The 21,744-nt window shown below is 37.2% G+C and overlaps 1 protein-coding gene across 3 annotated transcripts in view; it reads right to left on the bottom strand.

Moving 5' to 3' along the window:
* Positions 1-21,744, bottom strand: part of SMARCAD1 (SWI/SNF-related, matrix-associated actin-dependent regulator of chromatin, subfamily a, containing DEAD/H box 1) — an 85,444-nt gene that overhangs the window by 48,867 nt on the left and 14,833 nt on the right. For 2 of the 3 annotated variants that reach the window (XM_030819133.1, XM_030819134.1), the window contains exons 3-6: positions 17,509-17,686; positions 9,052-9,220; positions 6,122-6,188; positions 1,798-1,898 (exon numbers count right to left, since the gene is read on the bottom strand). In XM_030819133.1, coding sequence (XP_030674993.1) covers positions 1,798-1,898; positions 6,122-6,188; positions 9,052-9,220; positions 17,509-17,686 — 515 coding nt within the window. Of the gene's footprint in view, positions 1-1,797; positions 1,899-6,121; positions 6,189-9,051; positions 9,221-12,919; positions 13,620-17,508; positions 17,687-21,744 lie in introns of those variants that run through there. The other variant, XM_030819135.1, reaches the window with a different exon arrangement.

Genomic DNA, 21,744 nt, shown 5'->3' with positions numbered 1-21,744 from the left:
TAAGCATGCCCAGTTAATTAAAAAAAAATTTTTTTTTTTGCAGAGACAGGAGTCCCACTATATTGCTCAGGCTGGTCTTGAACTCCTGGGCTCAAGCAATCCTCCTGCCTCGGCCTTCCAAGGTGCTGGGATTATAGGCATAAGCTACTGCACCCGGCCTGAACCAGCTTGACTTTACAAAGGATATGCATAATTTTAGAACCAGCCAAGTGAACAACTGCTATAATATAAACCCAACTCAGAGAGTAGCCCTGTGTACAACTTTGGGCAGTACACCTTGTTGCCCATTTTGTGTACCAAGAGATGGCCAGAGGTAGAGATCAGCAATATATCAGGTACAGAGGCTAAGAAGAAGACTTAAAAAACTGGTGACCAGGAAGTCTGGGGAAGAGGTACATTGTTGAACATCTCAGAATATAAGTTATTCTGAGGATACAGCCGGACGTAGTGGCTCACGCCTGTAATCTCAGCACTTTGGGAAGCCGAGGTGGGTGGATCACATGAGGTCAGGAGTTCGAGACCAGCCTGGCCAACATGGTGTAACCCCATCTCTACAAAAAATTAAAAAAAAAAAAAAAAAATAGCTGGGCGTGGTGCTGCACGCCTGTAATCCCAGCTACTCTGGAGGCTGAGGCATGAGAATTGCTTGAACCAGGGAAGTGGAGGTTGCAGTGAGCCAAGATCACACCACTGGACTCCAGTCTGGGACAGAGTGAGACTCTGTCTCAAAAACAAAACAAAACAAAACAAAAAAAAGAAGTTATCCTGAGAATAGAAAACAAGGATAACGGTGTTCATGTGAATGTTCAGCCAAGGGTGCACACGTGGCAGAGAAAATTTTTAAAGATCAGGTATACAAGATCATCCATTTCGTGAACACCAGTTAAGTCCACAGCTACTTGAATGCCTGCTGAATAGGCCCATTTACAAATGGCCATGGCAACTGGGCTTGAGTCTGTGCATGCAAGTCAACAAGGTAAGACTTTCTATACCAACATCAATCTGGCTATTGTCACGGTCAGTGCTCAAACTGCAAGGAACAGAGGCCAACAATGAGGCCCCATTATAGCATCATTACTTGGGAGATTCAGTAAACTGTCTGGTGGCAGGATGATTACACCTTCACGATTCATCATGAAAGATACAGTAACAGATAACCTGCTCTGAGCATGAATTTGCCTTCCCTATCCACATGCTTCTGGAAACTGCTTCTGGAAACACCACTATTATGGGTTAATTGTGTCCCCTCCAAATTCAAATGCTGAAGTCCTAATGCCCAGTACCTCAGAATGTGACCTTATTGGAGACAGGGTCATTAGTAAGATACTCAAGTTAAAATGAGGTCATTAGAGTGGGACCTAATCTAACTGTTGTCCTTATAAAAAGGGGAAATTTGGAGATGAACACGCACACAGTTCAGAGAACCCAATGTAATGAAGAGGGCAGAGATAAGCAATTAATACTGGATAAATTTAAAAGAAAGCAAAAACAGTCACAAATTATATGCAAGCACAAATTATCTGGCTTAGTTGTGAAAGAAAAGAAAGAATGATTCATATAGACAAATTTTCAGGTCTGATATCCACAGACACAAAATAGTCTGTGCTTAAGCAGGCTTCATACTAGATAAATTAAAAAGCAAAAACAGTCACAAATTAAATGTAGATGTAAATTCCCTTAGTTGTGATAGAAAGGAATTCATTTAGGTGGATTTTCAGGTCTAATAATATCCACAAACTCCACATATTCTAACCTTAAGCAGCCAATTTTGATACTGTAATTCAAATGTAAACTTACGTGATCCAGTCTTGTCTTTTTTATAGATTGATCATCATTAAATTCATCTTCCTCATACGGCTCTGAAGAAGAAGATAATTTTCTTTTCCTGGGCCCACCACCTTTTAAAGCAGAGCAGCACACTCAAACTTGGCACAGAAATAGCAAAAAATCAATTTAATGTAAAACAAAGGCAAAAATGTATTATAATGAATACTAGACAGTTCTCTTGATATCAGGCCCAGTGTTTGTTGTTCTACATATGACTGAATTGAAAAAAAAAATAAACATTCTTTGCAGTCTTTCAGAAGTAGAAATCACTGTAATACTACATTCATAAACCATCACATTATTTAATCTAAAAATACACATCTCTAAATTGATGAGTAATTCTACAGAGCAACATTAGGAGGGAGGGGTTCTTCCAAGTGGCTGAGTGTTGAGCAGTGAAATAAAGCTGACCCCCACCAAGTGTAAGTTATCTGAATACCATCACAGGAACCAGTAATTTCTGAGTCTACTATGTACCAGGCCTTGCACAAGGTCTTTTATAAACTATTGTTTCATTTACTTTTCACAAACAAACCTACAAAGTAGGTAACATTTTTATTTCACAAATGAGGAGGATACAGATACAGAGAGCTTAAGCAACAAATGTTTTTAATGTAAAAACAAGAGAATATAACACAGAGTACAGCAGTAACAGGAAATCTGCATATTGTCGTGACTGGAAGAAAACAAACTTGAGCTACATATGCTACTTATGTATGCTTGTATACATTATGTATACATTTACCTACTTCTTAAATACTTTTGCTTTCAGAGAACAAGTTTGTCAGACATATTGCTGTGTTACTATGAAAGCACCTGCTAAATACTACAAAGGTTTAAGATTTCAGCATTAATTATATCAGAGCCCTAACTATGCAGCTCAAATAAATACATACACGTCAGCTTAAAAATTTCATTAACATGGCTATTACAAAATAAAAATGGAATGTTATTAACATTTTAAAGCACAGTATTCGTGTCAGTACAAACACTAACCACAATATTCTAAATGTAATATTTTAAGTCTGAAAAAAAACCTTCAAACCAGATAATTTTGCCACATCACCTAGACATGCTGAATTCCTTCCTAAAAAGAACAGAACAGAAGCCAGGTGCAGAGCTCATGCCTGTAATCCCAGCACTTTGGGAGGCTGAGGTGAGCAGATCTCTGGGGCTCAGGAGTTCGAGATCAGCCTTGGCAATATGGTGAAACCCCCATCTCTACTAAAACTACAAAAATTAGCTAGGCGTGGTGGTGCATGCCTGTAGTCCCAGCTACTTGGAAGGCTGAGGCATGAGGATCACTTGAGCCTGGGAGGCAGAGGTCATAGTGAGCTGAGACTGCACCACTGCACTCCAGCCTAGGTGACAGAGTGAGGCCCTGTCTCAAAATAAAAAATAAAATAAAAGAACACAATAGAACAGCTAGAGAGACTCTGGACAACATCAATAAATTCGTACTCTTACCTTCTGAAGTAGAGTAAAAACTTTGGATATACATTTTTTTTGTTTCTGTAATTTCATACTCAAAAACAAAAACTTTCAAAACAAACAGCATAAAAACATCCCTAGTGTTTAATATGCAGGCTGATACTGTCTGTAAGACTGCAATTTGTGGTTGAAAGAAACAATGTGAACTGTCACAATTTCTGGATCTGTTAAAGATCACTTACAGGTGTTTAAAAAGGTCTTTTGTTGAAAACTGTCCTAAAATGGCAAGTATAGTTTCCTGTCTTAATGACATAGTATAATTGAAGATTAACCTTATCTGCAAGGTTAGACAAACCTGTCATTCTATATACTACCTCAAAGTGCACTACACTAAAAATGAAGATGTCTGATAAGACTGTTCTGTCCGTTCCATGATGCAGCATGGAAGTTTAATTAAAAAACCAGAAAATCCTAATTTTTTATTTCCTTGTAATTTGCCATTTAACATTTTTTAAATGAAATAATCTGAAGTACAATGGAGTAAGAAAAAACTCAACTGAAGTTAAATAAATTTAATGATTGTAAACTCTATGATGGCAGAGGTTGTATCCACTTTGTTTCCTCATGTAACCTCAATACCTAAGCCACAGCCTGTGCTACCTAGTACAAGCAGTGTAATAAATATTTGTGGGCCGGGCGCGATGGCTCACGCTTGTAATCCCAGCACTTTGGGAAGCCGAGGCGGGCGGATCACGAGGTCAGGAGATCGAGACCACGGTGAAACCCCGCCTCTACTAAAAAATACAAAAAATTAGCCAGGGGTAGTGGCGGGCGCCTGTAGTCCCAGCTACTCGGAGAGGCTGAGGCAGGAGAATGGCGTGAACCCGGGAGGCGGAGCTTGCAGTGAGCCGAGACTGCGCCACTGCACTCCAGCCTGTGCGACAGAGCGAGACTCTGTCTCAAAAAATAAATAAATAAATATATATATATATATATATTTGTGAAATTAATGAATAAGCTGAATAAGATGAATTGCTCAAGAGAAAAAAGATTAGATACTACCGTGGAATAAAGTAATTCCGCAACCTGTTTTTAATGAAATGTTTATGGACTAATGAGATAAATGAGATAATATGAGAGCAAGAATATATTGGGAAGCTGCAAAACTTCCCAAGCTATTTTGCAGCTCAACAAATGTTCACTGAGCCTATCATTTTTCAGGAGGTTTTTTTCTTTCTTTCTTTTTTTTTTTTTTTTTTTTTTGAGACAGGGTCTTGCTCTGTCACTAAGGCTGGAGTGCAGTGGCACAATCCTAGCTCAGAAGCTTTTAAAGTAAGCGCTAGGGATGCAATAATGAGGAAGACACAGCTAACATTCACCTCTACTTTTTTTTTAAACCATCAGATGACCCTTAAACAAAGAGCTGCTAACATTTGGTATGCACTCACTATGTACCAGGCACCATAAGAAGTAGTATACATTATTAGTTCTTCACAACGACCTTTGAGTTTGGCACTATTATACTACTTTACTGCTAAGGAAACAAAGAAGAGTCAGGCAACACTGCTCAAGGTCACACAGCTATTAATAAATAGAAGACAAAAAAGAATCTTGATACTCTGTAGGTAGCACCCACAAAACACTGTCTCCTTGCTCAAACTGGAGGAAACTAAAGGTTTAAAATATTTCATACGGATGAAATAAAAATCTTATGTAGAATCTACTCGAATACAGTCCACTTAGTGAAAGAAAAATGAGGTGGATAATTATTGAAGAATGATGGGTCCATGGGAACACATTGTTTTATATTTTTGTACATATTTTAAACCTCGAAAAAATTAAATGTAGTAAGAATCCACTTAGAAAAATGAGCATTCAGAAACATACTGTTGATAAAAGCATAAACTGGCATAACCTTTAACAAAAGGACATGGAAATACATATTAAAATTTAAAATGTGCGTACACTTTGCTTGAGCATCCTAGTTTGAAATTTAGCCTATATAAATAACATAAATTTTTGCTATTTATGTATAAGGACATTTACTTTAGTGCTATAATAATGAAATAATAAAAACATAAGTGCTAATTAATAGGGAAACAGTTAATAAACTAATCCTGTGGGTAGTCACAGAGGAATGTGAAGCTATCCATGACAAATTATTAAATGATTTTTTAAAAGATGCAAACCAATATATTTACATTTTGTAACCTAATGTATGTGTGTTGAATGCCAGTGTATATAAGCAGGAAAAAAGTTGAGAAGGACATAAAAGGTGGTTATTTTAAGGGTGGTTAATGAAGTGTGGGTTTGCTTTCACTATTTACTTTAAATACTTTTTTAGTAGTAGGGTCAGGTGATTTTTAAATTTTTTTCTTTTGTATGTGTAAGTTAAAAAAAATCAAGTCAGCATTTATTAAAAAACTGGACATGCTTCTATATTGCAAGCTCATTCAAATGCATTTATTTTTGCATCCCAAGCCCCTGAAACATGAAAAAATATTTACTAAATGAAGGAATGCTGATTACCAGCTATGACTTTCCCTAAGACATTATGTTCCTACTAAGATTTGTAAACCTATAATAAAACTACAATGCAACTAGAAATTATACTTTAAAAAGAGAGAAAATATATCCTACAAAACTTCATTGTTATAAGATTTGATTGGTAGAAAAGCAGTAAAATTATCAATGAGAAACTTCTTCCCTTTTTAGGGAAAAAAACTGAAACTATTAATACCTCATAGATTCCTGTAAGAATTCATAAAGGTGTTTGATAAACTGTGGAGCAATATTAATGAGAAGGTACTATTATTATGATGTAACAATAAATCGACATGGCTTAAAATTAAGTCAGGCATACCTGCATCACCAAACATCAGCAAGGCAGCAGCAATTGCTCCATCCATAGTGCTTGTTGATTCAATCAACTAACAGAACAAGAAAAGATTAATGTTTTAAATTAGCACTTTAAGAATTATTTCAGTTACTGAAATATTTAAGAACATATTAAATATAAACATGAAAGTATGTGTGTCATAGTTTAAGTTCATTAAGTCCCATGACAAATTTTCAGGAAATCTGTTTTATGTAAAAGGTCTGAACTTTAAGCATATTTTAAAATGTATCAGGTTGACCCATCCTTACTATAAAGGAAAAATTAAAACACAATCACATATATACAGTATATTCCAGGTTTTTGCTATTTTAATTACAAAGTTTTACACAAAACTTCCTACTTAACATGTCCAGGCCACTCTGTGCCTGTGTGTGCATGCTCACGTTTGTGTATGTGTGTGTGTCAGACGGAGAGAGAAAGGGGAAAGAGGAGACTGACGGACATCTATTTACTTTTTTTTTTAATTTCTAGGGAAAAAAGGACAATTCTACTCCTTTAAAAAAATCTAATACTGCTCGAGATAAATGGGATAAGGGCTCTTAATTTTTACTCTATTTCTGAATTGTCTGAATTTTTTCAAGAACACATGCATATATTACTTGCATGACATCATTCTAATATACTGTTTTTACACTGCTCAGTAATTTTAGATTTCAGAAGAAACTAAAATCCCCTATTTTTCTCCTATTACAGCTTCCCATATTTCAAATGAGTTACTTGTTTTAAAAAGATCTTACTTTTAAATAAGCTACTTTTTGTATTAAATCAAGTAGCCTCAAATCAAAGTCCTCTCTTCCACACTAATTTTTCCTAATCTTGGATGCTAAGATATATCCTATTGGTCCTCTTCATTTTCAAAATAGCCAAAGCATATTCTTAGCGAGCCTAGAACTATTTCACAACCTCTTGAATTCTTTTATATGGATTTAAAACCTTTTGTTGAGTAATTTATAAACATTACCTTTAAATCTCTAGAACTGAAAGGGATCACTTGAAATACAGATTACTTCAAGACAGTGCTCTGGAGTGTGTGGTATGCTAAATTACACAATTTCAGATACTGGTTAATGAAACGTTCAGGGAAATTATGCATCTCAATCTTATTTTTCCAATAAAATTACAAAATTAGAAAGATACTTTTACAAGAAAAAAACTCTTTGAACTACATTAAAAATTGGCAATCAAGTGAAAGTATTTTTAAACTGAGATTTGGCAATTTATGTTGAATATTTTAATACTCCATGTTTATTCTATAGGAAGCTCTTTCCTTATTACTGCTTTAAAATACTTTAGCCCTCGTGTCTACATTTGTTTCCATAAAAAAAAAAAAAATCACATTAGCAGACAAGTAACACTACTGTCAGAGAAAATGTAGACTCAAGATATCACTAAAGTTTCATTTAGCTAATAGTAAGACGGTATCTAAATGATCTGGGCGGAAAAAATCCAATGGATTCATGTCAAAAATAACATAGATTAAAAATAACATAATCTACACTTAAATTGGCAGGCACACGACCACCTATGGTTCACAGACATGTTTTGTTTGGCTTGAACAGCATGTTTATTTTTATCTTTCTTTAAATTAGTTAGCATTAAAAGGAACAAAGGACATGCTGCAACAGCGATGAATCTCTTCCACTAGGTGAAAGCAGCCAGTCACAAAATATCACATATCTGATCCCATTTATATGAAATATACACAATAGGCAAAAAAAAAAAAAAAAAAAAAAAAAAAAAAAAGATTGGTGGTTGCCTGGGACTGGGAGAGGGACGAAACTAGAGAGTGACTGCTAATGGATATAAGGTTTCTTTTGGGTGTCATTGAAATGTACTAAGATTATGACAGTTGCATTATTTCATAAATATAGTAAAAACCACTAAATCGTACATTTTAAATGGGTGATTTTAGGCATAGGAATATAGCTGTTAAAGTGGTGACCAACCCTCAATAAAAATCCAGTCTTATGGCTTTATTTGAAAAATCTCAGTATCCAGTAAAAATGGGCTATCACTGACAGCTCATATGGCCATGTCCCACTGAAGCTAGACAGCAGCTACCCCTTTTAAAAAGAGTATGTACTCTATAGCATACTAGTATCTACCACTTCAAAGTTACCTGCCTAGTCCACACAGATATGGTAACTCCTAAGCCTCATATAGTGAGGAGGAGAACTGGTAGTGGTAGCAGTGATGACAAGATACAAAGGTGAAAATACAAAGGACCTGCAATTAAATGATTCCCCTAACATAATTCAACTAATAAGTGGCAGAGCTAGGAATAGACTGTTTATTAATCTTCAGAAATTTATTCTCTACCTAAACTAAATTGGTCAATTTTTATTTACTCTTATAATTAGAGATACCTAAACATCACTTTACAGTTCAACTATACTCCTTTGTTTCTGTAGTTAAATCAGTATTTCTCAGCAAGAGTGCTACTGGCAGGACTATCCTTAGTTATGGATATCCTTAGTTATGTCCTTAGTACTGCAGGGTGTTTAGCATCACTGGCTTCAGGGCACTAAATGCCACTGCAAACCCTTGTCACAGTTGTGTGAGGTGGTTCCTGACGTTTCTGAGTATTTCTAATGGAAATGGGGAGGTTATGCATTTTAGAAACACTCAAACACAAAAAAACTCACAACCTATGTTCACTATTAAGGCTTTAATTACTGCAATATTTACAAATAAATAACGTCATCTATTAAAAAGTTAAGACTTTCAATTAATAAATTTCTGGCATTTACTTCCTTTAGATTTAATAGTTAATATCTTCAAACATAAGACATCTTTAGAAAAATGACTATCCACTACTAACTATAGCACTGAATGCAGGAGAGATTTTATCATTATTACAGCTACAATAACCAATTACTATAAAAGAATATAACCTTAAGTAAATCATTGTCACTTCTTTGTGGAAAAAGTTCCTTCAAAGTCTGAAGTTTAGCATCTTTAAGGTCTTCCAATTCCGAAAGGTCTTCCAATTCTGAAATATCATCATTTCTACGTGCCATGGTAGGAAGGCCTTGGGACTCTTCATCTTCAGATGGCTCAGAACTAAAAATATTTTTAGAGGAGGAAAAAACATTTTTAATGTATTACTAATGTTATTTCATTACAGTGTCTATGTGTATACATGGTACAACACATCTGCAGTTCTTTTCAATAGTAAATGCAATCTATACATGTCAGAAAGAAAACTTTTTTTTCCATTTCAGTGTAGTTATGTGAAAAATCTACATTACCGCCAGGCGTGGTGACTCACGCTTGTAATCCCAGCACTTTGGGAGGCCGAGGCAGGCGTATCACGAGGTCAGGAGATCGAGACCATGGTGAAACCCCATCTCTACTAAAAAATACAAAAAATTAGCCGGGCGTGGTGGCGGGCGCCTGTAGTCCCAGCTACTCGGAGAGGCTGAGGCAGGAGAATGGCGTGAACCCGGGAGGCGGAGCTTGCAGTGAGCCAAGATTGCGCCACTGCACTCCAGCCTGGGCGACAGAGCAAGACTCCGTCTCAAAAAAAAAAAAAATTTTTTTTTAAAAAAAGAAAAATCGACATTACCAACATCAGTATACACTGAAAAAATCTCAACCCTGAGCTGGGATGGAGAAGAACAAAAGGAACTTCCTAGCATTTATTTTGTTAGGATTCACACGCATTTATTGCATGCCCACTTCCTCTTTACTCATCTTCTTTCACCAATACTCTCCATATCAGACGAAGTTATGCTAATCCTAAGAAATTATGAAGATTAAATGGATACAAAGATAAAGTAATTTTCAGGCCTACCGGTGTGATCAGGATCTAACTCCTAAAATCAGAATGGTCCCATTCAATATAGGAATCTCTGCCAGAAACAAAACATTTCCTCAGCAAACAGGCAACATTTATTTCATATGAGGGTTTATTCTCTAACAACTAAATTTATTCCTGTTCTACTTAACTTCATATGTTTATCCTTTATAAAAGGCATCTTGAGTCAAATTTTACTCATTTATTCCCTAAACAAAAAAATCTCATTTTGAAATTTTGGTTTTCAAACATGGTAGGCACTCTAGAGATCAGAACTAGAACAGTAACAAATGAATGTAAGTTATAGAGATCAGAGAACGAAAGCAAGATGGGACTATACTTAGGTATATTCTTAACATTAGCGAACTCAGACTTTGCTATGCTGCTAATTCTATTTTTGAATAGCTCTCTTAGACACATATCTAGAATATGCAATTTCTCTATATGTACTCATGTCATTTCTGTTGTGTCCTTTATGGCACAACATGTGATGCCTAAGAACATCTAAAAGCAAATTTCCAAAGATCAGGAATATGTGTGTGTTTTTTTTTTTTTGAGACAGGGTTCCACTCTGTCACCCAGGCTGGTGTGCAGTGGTGCTATCTTGGCTCACGGCAACCTTTGCCTCGCAGGCTCTAGCAATCCTCCCACCTCAGCCTCTTGAGTAGCTGAGACCACAGGTGCTTGCCACTACACCTGGCTACTGTTGTGTTTTTTGTACAGACAAGGGTTTTGCCATGTTTCCCAGGAGATTTTATCTACTGCCAGTTTCTGCCAGGCTTGTCTTGAACTCTTAGGCTCAAGCGATCCGCCCGCCTTGGCCTTCCAAAGTGCTGGGATAACAGGTGTGAGCCACCGTGCCTAGCCAGAGTATGTATTTCAAAAGCTTCTAGGTTGACTTCCTGAGATCAGCTCTGAGAAACCGCTCTAAAGTAATGAGGCAAATACACCTCTTCCTTTATCACTATGCCTGTCCTTCAAATATTTGAAGACAATCACATGCATTTCCTTTGCATTATTATACCAGACTTCTCATTCCTGATGTACTCAACTTTGAATTTTCATTATGCCTCTCTATATTCCCTGCTCCCTACTTGACTTTGCCTCTTAGGTGACTGAGAAAATGAAAGCATTCAGGTTAAAATCCTTTTATAATTCCTGCCCTGGATAACCACTTTCAAAGATATTTACTCTTCTGGCTGTCACAACCTTTATCCAGTGATCAGACTCAATGATCTAATAACAAATTCATGTGCCTCATGATGTAATAAATATTGATGCTGACCATGAAATATCACCATGGCTTGGATTTATCTTTCAGACTACAGGAAATACAAGTGATAGAAAATAAATAATGTCATGAAGAAAAAGAAAAACCAGACGGGTGCGGTGGCTCACACCTGTAATCCCAGCACTCTGGGGGGCCAACGCGGGTGGATTACCTGAGGTCAGGAGTTCAAGACCAGCCTGGCCGACATGGTGAAACCCCATCTCCACTAAAAATTAAAAAAATTAGCTCGGCGCAGTGGCGGGTGCCTGTAATCCCAGCTACTAGGGAGTCTGAAACATGAGAATTGCTTGAATCCGGGAAGCAGAGGTTGCAGTGAGCTGAGATCACACCACTGCACTCCAGCCTGGGCAACACAGCAAGACTCCGTCTAAAAAAAAAAAGGAAAGAAAAAGAAAAACCTATTTTTTCTGAGAAAAGACTTGATCTCTTTAGAGAAGCAGAAAAGGGGAGTGGCCCATTCTAGATTAACACAGTTGAAGCCTAATAGCCAAATGTAATTTAGATCTTGGTTTAAAAAAAAATCAGCTATAAAATACACGAAATCTGAACCTAAGGTACAAATTAAATGATATTAGAGAATTGTTCATTGATAGATGGCAGATACATAACCAGTATTAAGGGGAGAAATGCTGCGATGTCTGTAATTTAAAACACTTCAGCTAAAAATAGTAATAGATGACACAATAAACAAATACGGAAAACAACTGTGAAATCTAGGTGGAAGGTATACCGGTGTTCATTATATACTATTTCATTTTCTTGTATGCTTGAAACTTTAAAAACAAAAGAAAAGGCCGGGCGCGGTGGCTCACGCTTGTAATCCCAGCACTTTGGGAGGCTGAGGCGGGCGGATCACGAGGTCAGGAGATCGAGACCACGGTGAAACCCCGTCTCTACTAAAAAATACAAAAAATTAGCCGGGCGTGGTGGCAGCCGCCTGTAGTCCCAGCTACTCGGAGAGGCTGAGGCAGGAGAATGGCGTGAACCCAGGAGGCGGAGCTTACAGTGAGCCGAGATTGCGCCACTGCACTCCAGCCTGGGCGACAGAGCGAGACTCCGTCTCAAAACAAAACAAAAGAAAAAAACCTGTAAGAACAAGAGAGTTGACCACTTGCTCTTTTTTCCAGTCTCAGATAAAGAAGTTCCTTCCTGTTAAAGACAAAGTCCCCTCTCACTGCTAAGGCATTCTAGCCCTTTCTACATCTACAAGACTCTGCTTTAACTATCTACTATGTTTCTCCTGAATCTTTTCTCTCTTCATAAGCTCTTCCTCCCCAGCCGGCAATGTGCTCAAGACTGCATTAATTAATTCAATTAATTCCATGTGCCAGAGTTTCCAGGCACTGTGGACACAGCAGCAAGAAAAACAAAACAAAACAAAACAAAAAAAACCAATTCTCCTCTATTTCACAGATTTTATTAGACTGACTTTCTACATCCTTTCTTATGGAGTTCTCAAACTTACTGTTTTTATAACTTTCGCACAACCACTCAGTGAAACTGCTCTAAGGACAATAATGTCTTTTAAACTGCTGAATGGAATAAAAACTTTTCATTGCTTATCTAAGTTTTCCTGTGTTGCCCTGTACATTGTTGACAAATATATCCTTGAAAATTTGGCCCCACCCTCACCTCATGGGTTCTGCAACATTACTTCTGATTTTCCTTTTACCTTTCAGCCTGTCCTTCTGAATCTCTGTAACAGGCTCTTCTTCCTTTGTTCACCTTCTTCAACTGCTGAAGCTACCTAGGATTCTGTCTTCAGTTCTTTCTTGTCTATGAGTGCTTCCTAGGAGATTTTATCTACTGCCAGAGTTTCTAGCATCTACATCAGTGGGTTCTCAAAGTTGGGGGCAGGGGGTAGTTTTGCTGCAAGCAGATATTTGGCAATGTCTGGAGGTATTTCTGATTGTCTTGACTAGGGAAACGCTACTGGCATCTGCTGGGGTGAGGTGAGAGATACTTAACTAACCAACCTAAATGTACAGGGCAGCACCTCACAACAAAGAATTATCTGGCCCCAAATGTCAATAAATGTCAAGCTTAAGAAACTGTGATACCCAAAATGCCCATACATGGGGAATGAATGAATAAAGTAAGGAACGTTCACACAATGTAGTACTATGGAGTTGCAAAAAATAATAAAAATTTCTAGAACTGATACGATTTCCAGGAGATATATACATACATGCTAAGTAAATAAAACAAAGAACAAATGAATATACACACATGTAGTATGCTATCTTTTGTGTAAGAAACAAGAAAAAAATACACGAAAGTATGACAATAAACTAAACAAACTGGTTAGTTCTAAGGTTTGAATGGAGAAAGGATAGAGTGAGGGAGTGATATTTTTCTGAGTATATCCTTTGTAGAGTTTTGATTTTTTGGAATCTTGTTCATATTTTAAATATTGGAAAGTAAAATTTAAAAGAAAAGAACAAGGGAAAAACCCTAAAAGGAATACAAAATAATTAATGGTATTTCAAATGAATAACAAAACATTTAAATTGATTAATTAATAATCCAAGTGCATTGACTATATACCCTCAATGGTCAAGTAGTATGGGTGTAGCTATTCTAAAACTATTTTATGCATACTCGATGACTGAGCAGATTAGTAAATATACTGATACTGGTAGAAGTCAGGGTTCTCACTGTCAGAAGAAAACACAGAATGAGAGGCAAAGAAAAGCCCTGTAGTGAGAGATTAGAATTATCAGTATCATTATAAACAAATAATTAAAAAAAAAAACCACACATTTTCACATTTTTCCTTCTCTCTCTCCCTAACTCCAACCCCCTACACCCCAGTATTTCCTAGGTCCTTCTGCTGAAAGGGCAATGACATTAATTCCTACCTCACCAGCAGCAAAGAAAGAACACAAAACAAGTTTCTAGATTTCCAAGTATCATTTCCTACTAAAAAGAACCAGAACTACTTGGAGAAATTGCTAATCTTAATTTCAGCCTTGAGGTAGGAGACGTACAAGTCTCGGATACCTTGTTCCAGAAAGGAAAATGATAGGAATCCCTCAAACAAACACAACAGCCTGTTTGAAGGGGCCCTCAGCTGCCAAAACTGAGAAATTTGTGCACCAAAATGAATAATAATAGTAATAAATTAAAACCCACTGAATAAGTACACATCTATAATTTCATTTTGATATTTATTGTACCACATAAATAAATGCACAAATGGGGAGAAAAGGGAACATTACAGACTACCAAATACAAGTGTAAGTTCTAGAACACTGGTTAGTATACCACCATTTTGCCACCATCATTATCATAAATTAATCAGGCAAAAATCAATAGATACTAAAACTACTGAGTGAAAGCTGGCTAGCAAATAGGACTATTACCCAGTCTCAAATTATCTCTCCACAGATAACTTATTTACTACAAAGGGAAAAATGGTAACTTGACAGACAAAACCTAGCAGGCGCCGCGTTAATTGAGTCATCAAAGTTCAGCAATAATGGGAGAAATGGATATCATGTGCCTCCTGACACATGCCTCAGGGTGATATGACACACTGAGGAAGACACAAGATCATTTAGGTAGTAGTATGTAGTACTCTTTCCACTTAACCTAAATTTAACCATGAAGAAACATTAGTTACACCCAAATTTAGAAAAATTCTAAAAAAACCTGGCCTATTATCTTCAAAGGTCAGCATCCCGAGAAACAAAAAAAGACTGAGAAATAGTTTCAGATTAAATGAGTTTAAAGAGATATGACAAACTAAATCTACTGTAAAAAAAAAAAATTACCATAAAGTACTACTGAAAATATGGTCCAGGGACTGACTGCTAGTTCTCCAACTGTAGTCTGTCCATGACAACATAAGGAACTAGCAACAGAACGTAAACAACGTTACTGAGCACATTGCTTAGTTCAGCTGTTTTTTGTTTTTTTTTTTTTACTGCAAGATATTCTTGGTGAAGGAATCAGTACCCTGATTTGCATTCTAAGACATATTCCTTATTTATAAATCAGTATTTTGAGTAGCAATGCTCTAAAGGACATTATTGGTATAACTGGCAAAATCAGAATATGAAAAGTATATCAGATAACAGGATTGTAATAGTGTTAATTGGTATTTCTGGGTTTGAAATATTACTGTTAATATGCAAATGAATGAATGACCTTGTTTTTAGGAGATAAATGAGAAAATACTGCAGGCAAAGTGTTCAGTAATAATTGTAATTGCTGTTTACGAAGAGTGATAATGCAATTGTGGGAAAACACTAACAAGGGTAATTCTGAAAAGATTGTGAGAGTTGATAATGCATTATATTTTTGCAACTTTTCTACAGCTTTTCCAAAATATGCCAATTTTCCTCAGGATTAACCATGCAGGATCTTCACTACATTTTATCTTGGAGTAAATTTCAGAATGAGGCATGTTTATCACAGCTTCATGTGAAAAGTTCATTTTAAGATGAAGTCCTCATCTTATCAGAAGTAGACAGTCCGATCTCTTGCTCTTTCTTACAACACTTTATCTTCACTTAACTTCTAGAAGACCATGTAGCCTTTTACCTCAATGGCTGCTCCTCCTTAGAACCTTGTACAGGTTTCTTCTCATCTCCCTGATCCTAAAAATCCAGAGTTCTCCTAGCCTCAGTATTTCAACCAAGAGGACTTCCCTTCTTCAGCTATACTGTACTAGTGTCCCTTACACTGATTTCAACTGATCATATGGCTTTAAATAGCAAACCAATACGCTGTCAACTAGTAAATTCAGACATGTAATCTCTCCTCAGAACTCAAATGTCCCAAATCTAATTTATACGTACTTGACATCTCCATTTAGATGTCTAGGAGTGTTCTCAATCATAGCATGTTCAAGAATGAATTGCTGACCTCACTTCAAAAGGTGTTTGCCCACCCACAGCAGAAACAGTCACCTTTATCTCAGTACCTAGGAACTCCATCCTTCCAGTTTGCTCAGGCCAAAAATCTTAGGGTGATCCTTGACTCCTTTATCTCCCAACCCACATGAAATCCTGCAACAAATCATCTCTTGCTCCATCATCAAAGTATATTCCAGAATCTAACCACTTATTATCCCTCCCACAGGCACTAGCCTCATCTAAGTCTCCATCATTTTTTGATGGGTTATTACAACAATATTGATGCTTTTACTACTGCTCCCTTACAGTCATTAAGACCTTTTAAACATCTAACTCAGATAATTTTACCTTTCTGTTCAATATTCTCCCAGGAATTCCCAACCCAGTCAGAATAAAAACCAAACAGCCTATGGAACTAATGTGATGAAGCCCCTCCTTCATCTCATCCTTTACACTATGGCTTCAGATCCTTCACTCTGCATCATGTCCCTCCCACTTTCCTCAAAAACACCAGGCATAATACAGTCACTGAACATGATATTCCCAATGCCTGGAATACTCTTTCCTCCACATCTACATGGTTTACTTTCTCACCTCCTTTATGTCTTTGTTCCAGCACTGTCTTCTCAATTAAGCACTGTCTTCTCAGTTGAGGCTTTTCTGACCATGCTCTTTAGAAACCATTCCCTGACCCTCGAGCCAGGTGTGGTATCCAACGCCTGTAATCCCAGCACTTTAGGAGGCCGAGATGGCAGGACTGCTTGAGGCCAGGAGTCTAGAGCAGCCTGGACAACACAACAAGACCCCATCTCTAGAAAAAACAAGAAAAAAAGAAACCATTCCCTGACCCTAACTCCCTATTCCTCTTCCCTTTGCCCTTAACACTTATCTTTTGACACACTACATCTTTTATTTATTACTTTTCTACCTGACTAGAATATAAGCTGTGTGAGGGCAAAAAGGAAGCTGGGGATGGTTTGTTCACTATTATATTTCTAATCATAAAACAGTGCCTAGCTCGGAGTGTTTCCAATAAACATGTTAAAATGACTTGATTCATGGACTGAAGAATAAATCATAAAGCAGTTATACGTGATCAAAGGTACTAGCTAAATAATTCTTTTAAACTTCCATAATAAGGAAATTAAGTATCTGCTCTCGAAATCACTGTTATCAAAAAAAAAAAAAAAAAATCACTGTTATCCAGAAAATACACACATTGTACCTCTCCATGACTATAAGTTAGAGAAAATAACCAAGATGTGGCCAAGAAAGGCAGGTGGCGCAAAAAAAAAGAAAAAAAAAAAAAGGAAGTCATCAAAATATCTCAAATTAGGTAGGTTTTTTCTTGGAAAATCTCACACACATGCAAATATAATAAATCTATTAATCGGCTTACACTATAATCACTGTATCTTTGTTGAATGTTTTCTCTTGAACTGTATTGGAGCAATTTGGGGAAACGACATCTTCACTATCAGAAGACAAATCAATATACTGTATTCCTCTTTGATTTTTGAAATATGATATACTTGCTTTTCTTTCATTATCTGGAGTTTCTGGAACACTAGAATCTTCTGCAAGAGAATAAAAAGGAGAAAGATATTTTGAGCAACTGGAAAATCAATCTGTTGTTAATTACAATCATGTGCTAAAATCTCAAATTTCATTCACTGTTTCCAATCTAAAAACTAAAATTCGCACCACTTTTTAAAGAAAAAATTAATCATCAACCAGGGCTGGTGTTACATTTTCTGTTTCACAGGTTGTTTACTAACAAGACTTTAGTGGAAACTGCAAAATAACATAGGTTTGTGTTTTATACTCTAATCCTTTTCTCTTGTGCTTTTACTTTGTAGCACTTAGGTTTTACTTGAGACAGCATGAACACCATAGCCCAAAAGATTCCAATCCCACCTCTTCATCTTATTAATTTCTCTAAGCCTTAATTTCCTCCTTTCTAAATACAGACACTAATAATTACAAAGTTAATATGCATATAAAATCAGATTATATATGTAAAGCATTTAGTTCAGTAATTGGCACATAGCCAGCATCCCATAAACATTAGCTCTTATGAATATGTGGTGTATGGGCTGAACTGTGTACTCCTTCCCATCATTCATAAGTCCCAATCACCAATACCTCAAAATGTAATTGTATTTGGAGATGAGGCCTCTAAAAAGGTAATTGAGGTCATGTGTGTGGGCCCTACTCTTTGTGTCTGTATTTGGAGACTGGACTCTCAAATTATGTTAAAATGAGGCCTACAGGATGGGCTCTGAGTCCAATATGACTGATGTCCTTATAAGAAAAGGGAGACACACCAGGATGCAAAAGAAGGAAAGGCCATTTGAAGACAAGGCAGGAAGGAGATCACCTTACAAGCCAAGAAAAGAGGCCTAAGAAGAAAACACATGCCAACTTGATCTTGGACTTCAAAGCTCCAGAATTGTGAAAAATAAATTTCTTAAGTCACCGAATCTGTAGCATTTTGTTATGGCAGTTCTAGAAAACTGGTATGATTGGTATCATCTGTCTGTTCAAAACAGGTCAATAAAATATTACGCCAAGATCTCTTCTCTCCAAGGGGTACATTCCAATATTATTTTTCCTTTTGCCAATAAAACCACCATTTACCCTTACATATTTTAGGAGGAAAGGATCAGATTGAAGGGAGTCATATTAAAGTAAACACAGTGCCTGGTCTAGGAAATTAATTTTAAAAAGCAATGACCAGTTGAATCTTTGGTTCAAAGGTTAAAAATGATAGCTGTCATTAACTATCTCATGGGTCATTATCAAGTCTTCAAATATAATAAACATTTAATCCTCACAATAATCATGAGGGACACATATCCCTCATGAAAGAGAGAAATAAACCCTGAGAGAAAAAGCAACTTGCCCAAAGTCATATAGGAGAAAGTAGATCTGAAATCCAAGTCCAAAAGTCTAAACTGTTATACCCTATAACTCTTAGCCACCTCCATTAAATCGTAACACTAAATTATAACAATCATCATTGGGGATCACGAGCCATATCTGTAAATACAGATTGAACATCCTGATCCAAAAACCCAAAATAAAAAATGTTCTAAAATCTGAAATCTTTTGAGCACTGACATGACTCCAAGAGTGGAAAATTCCACATCTGATCTCATGTGATCAAAAATGCTGTAAAAACTTTGTCACACGCACAAACCTGGTGTATGTGAAATACAGATCAGTTGTGTTTAGACTTGGGTTCCATTCCCAATCTCATTATGTATATGCAAATATTCCAAAATCTAAAATGAGAAACATTTCTGGTCCCAAGAACTTCAGATAAGGGATACTTAACCTGTAACAACAACCAAGTACTACACAACTACTATTTGCTCTGGAGAGCACCAAAACACAAACATTTCTCTATTTCCTACAATGCAGTCCTAGGAACAACAGTAAAAAGCAAATCATACTTTTTTCCAAAAGAACAATTTTATAAACATTGCATGCAAGTTGAGCAAACAACTCTGTAGTGGAATAAATCACAGCCATGTTAATTGCCATAAACATGAAGAAACCTACATATTATCATCAAACGCAAAGTAATACAACAGTCCAAACTCCTACATAGTAAGTATAGAGGTACTTTAGACTCTGATTTTACAGTTTTGCTGATGTATCACAAATCTAAAAATACATAACTAAAAATTTAGATCTTTACTGTATTAAAAATGAGAACTAAAGGTAATGCATGTCAATTGAACACTTTAACAATAAAGTCCTACTTTCTGACACTTCAGAAAGACTATGAGAGGCCAGGTGGGGTGGCTCACGCCTGTAATCCCACAACTTTGGGAGGCCGAGGTGGGCGGATCACAAGGTCAGGAGTTCGACATCAGCCTGGCCAAGGTGGTGAAACCTTGTCTCTACTTAAAAAAAAAAAAAAAAAAAAAAAAAATTAGCTGGGAGTGGTGGTGCATGCCTGTAGTTCCAGCTACTCGGGAGGTGAGGCAGGAGACTTGCCTGAACCTGGGAGGCAGAGACTGCAGTGAGCCAGGATCACGCCACTGCATTCCAGCCTGGGAAACAAAAGCCTAACTCTGTCTCAAAAAAAAAAAAAAAAAAAAAAAGGAAAGGCTATGAGAAAATGAATTGTCCAGTTTTCCTTAAAAACTCTCTTTATTGGGGCGGTGCTCAGCTTGTATCCAGCACTTGGAGGCGAGGCGGGGATCACGAGGTAGGAGATCGAGACAGGTGAACCCATCTACTAAAAAAAAAATTGGGGGGGGGGGGCGCGTAGTCCAGCTATCGGAGAGGCGAGGCAGGAGAATGGCGTGAACCGGGAGGTGGAGCTGCAGTGAGCCGAGATCGTGCCACCGCACTCCAGCCTGGTGAGAGAGCGAGACTCCGTCTCAAAAAAAAAAAAAAAAAAAAAAAACTCTCTTTATTGTTATTTATTTATTTTTGAGACGGACTCTCGCTCTGTCGCCCAGGCTAGAGTACAGTGGTGTGATCTCAGCTCATTGCAACCTCTGCCTCCTGGACTCCAGTGATTGTTCTGCCTTAGCCTCCTGAGTAGCTGGGACTACAGGCGCCCGCCACCATGCCTGGCTAATTTTTGTATTTTTAGTACAGATGGAGTTTCACCATATCTGCCAGGCTGGTCTCAAACTCCTGACCTCGTGATCCACCTGCCTCGGCCTCCCAAAGTGCTGGGATTGCAGATATGAGCTACCACACCCGACCTTCTTTATTAAAAATGAAGACAGGAGGGGTTACAGCTCAGAGGCAGAGCACTGGACTGCAGATAAAAAATGAATAATCTTTTCACCTGTAGGGGGGTCTAAAAATTTAATTAGTGAGGATTAGGAGAACTAGAACTTTCTGAACATGACTTTTTATTGACCTTTTCTTTGTTTTTCTCCCTTATACAGACTGTAGTACAAAATACATGGTGAAGACATACCATTTTTTATTTTATTTATTTTTTTTGAGACGGAGTCTTGCTCTGTCGCCCAGGCTGGAGTGCGGTGGCACGATCTCAGCTCCCTGCAACCTCCGCCTCCCGGGTTCAAGTGATTCTCCTGCTTCAGCCTCCCTAGTAGCTGGGATTACAGGTGCCTGCCCCCACACCCGCTAATTGTTGTATTTTTTTGGAGAGACTGGGTTTCACCATGTTTGCCAGGGTGGTGTCAAACTCCTGACATCAGGTGATCCGCCTGCCTCGGCCTCCTGAAATGTTGGGATTACAGGCGTGAGCCACCAAGCCCAGCCCCAATCTTTAAAATTAACCTTTAATATGCTTAGTTAACAGAACAGAAAAAGAATACAGAAAAAAAAATAAAATTTGGCTTACTTCCCATTGTGTACTCAATTACTTAGCACTTATCAGATATGTAATATATACTCTCAAAATATATACATTAAACATGTAGACTGTACTGAACCAAGTGGCATCCTCACAGCCTGCTTGACAAGTGATTAACAGAGGAAATAGTATAATGCTGGGGGTGGGGGGTGGGTGAGGAAAAGCTATGATACAACATTTCTCCAATTCAGAACCCCTTCGTATTCTTTAAGTCCCAAAGAGTTTTTCCTTATGTCAGTTGTATCTCTGATACTTACCATACTCGAAAATAAAAGTGAATGT

Source organism: Nomascus leucogenys, chromosome 9, assembly GCF_006542625.1.
Source record: "Nomascus leucogenys isolate Asia chromosome 9, Asia_NLE_v1, whole genome shotgun sequence".
Classification (NCBI taxonomy): domain Eukaryota; kingdom Metazoa; phylum Chordata; class Mammalia; order Primates; family Hylobatidae; genus Nomascus; species Nomascus leucogenys.
Note: the sequence above shows the minus strand (reverse complement) of the source record. Positions and strands in the feature narration are given on the sequence as shown.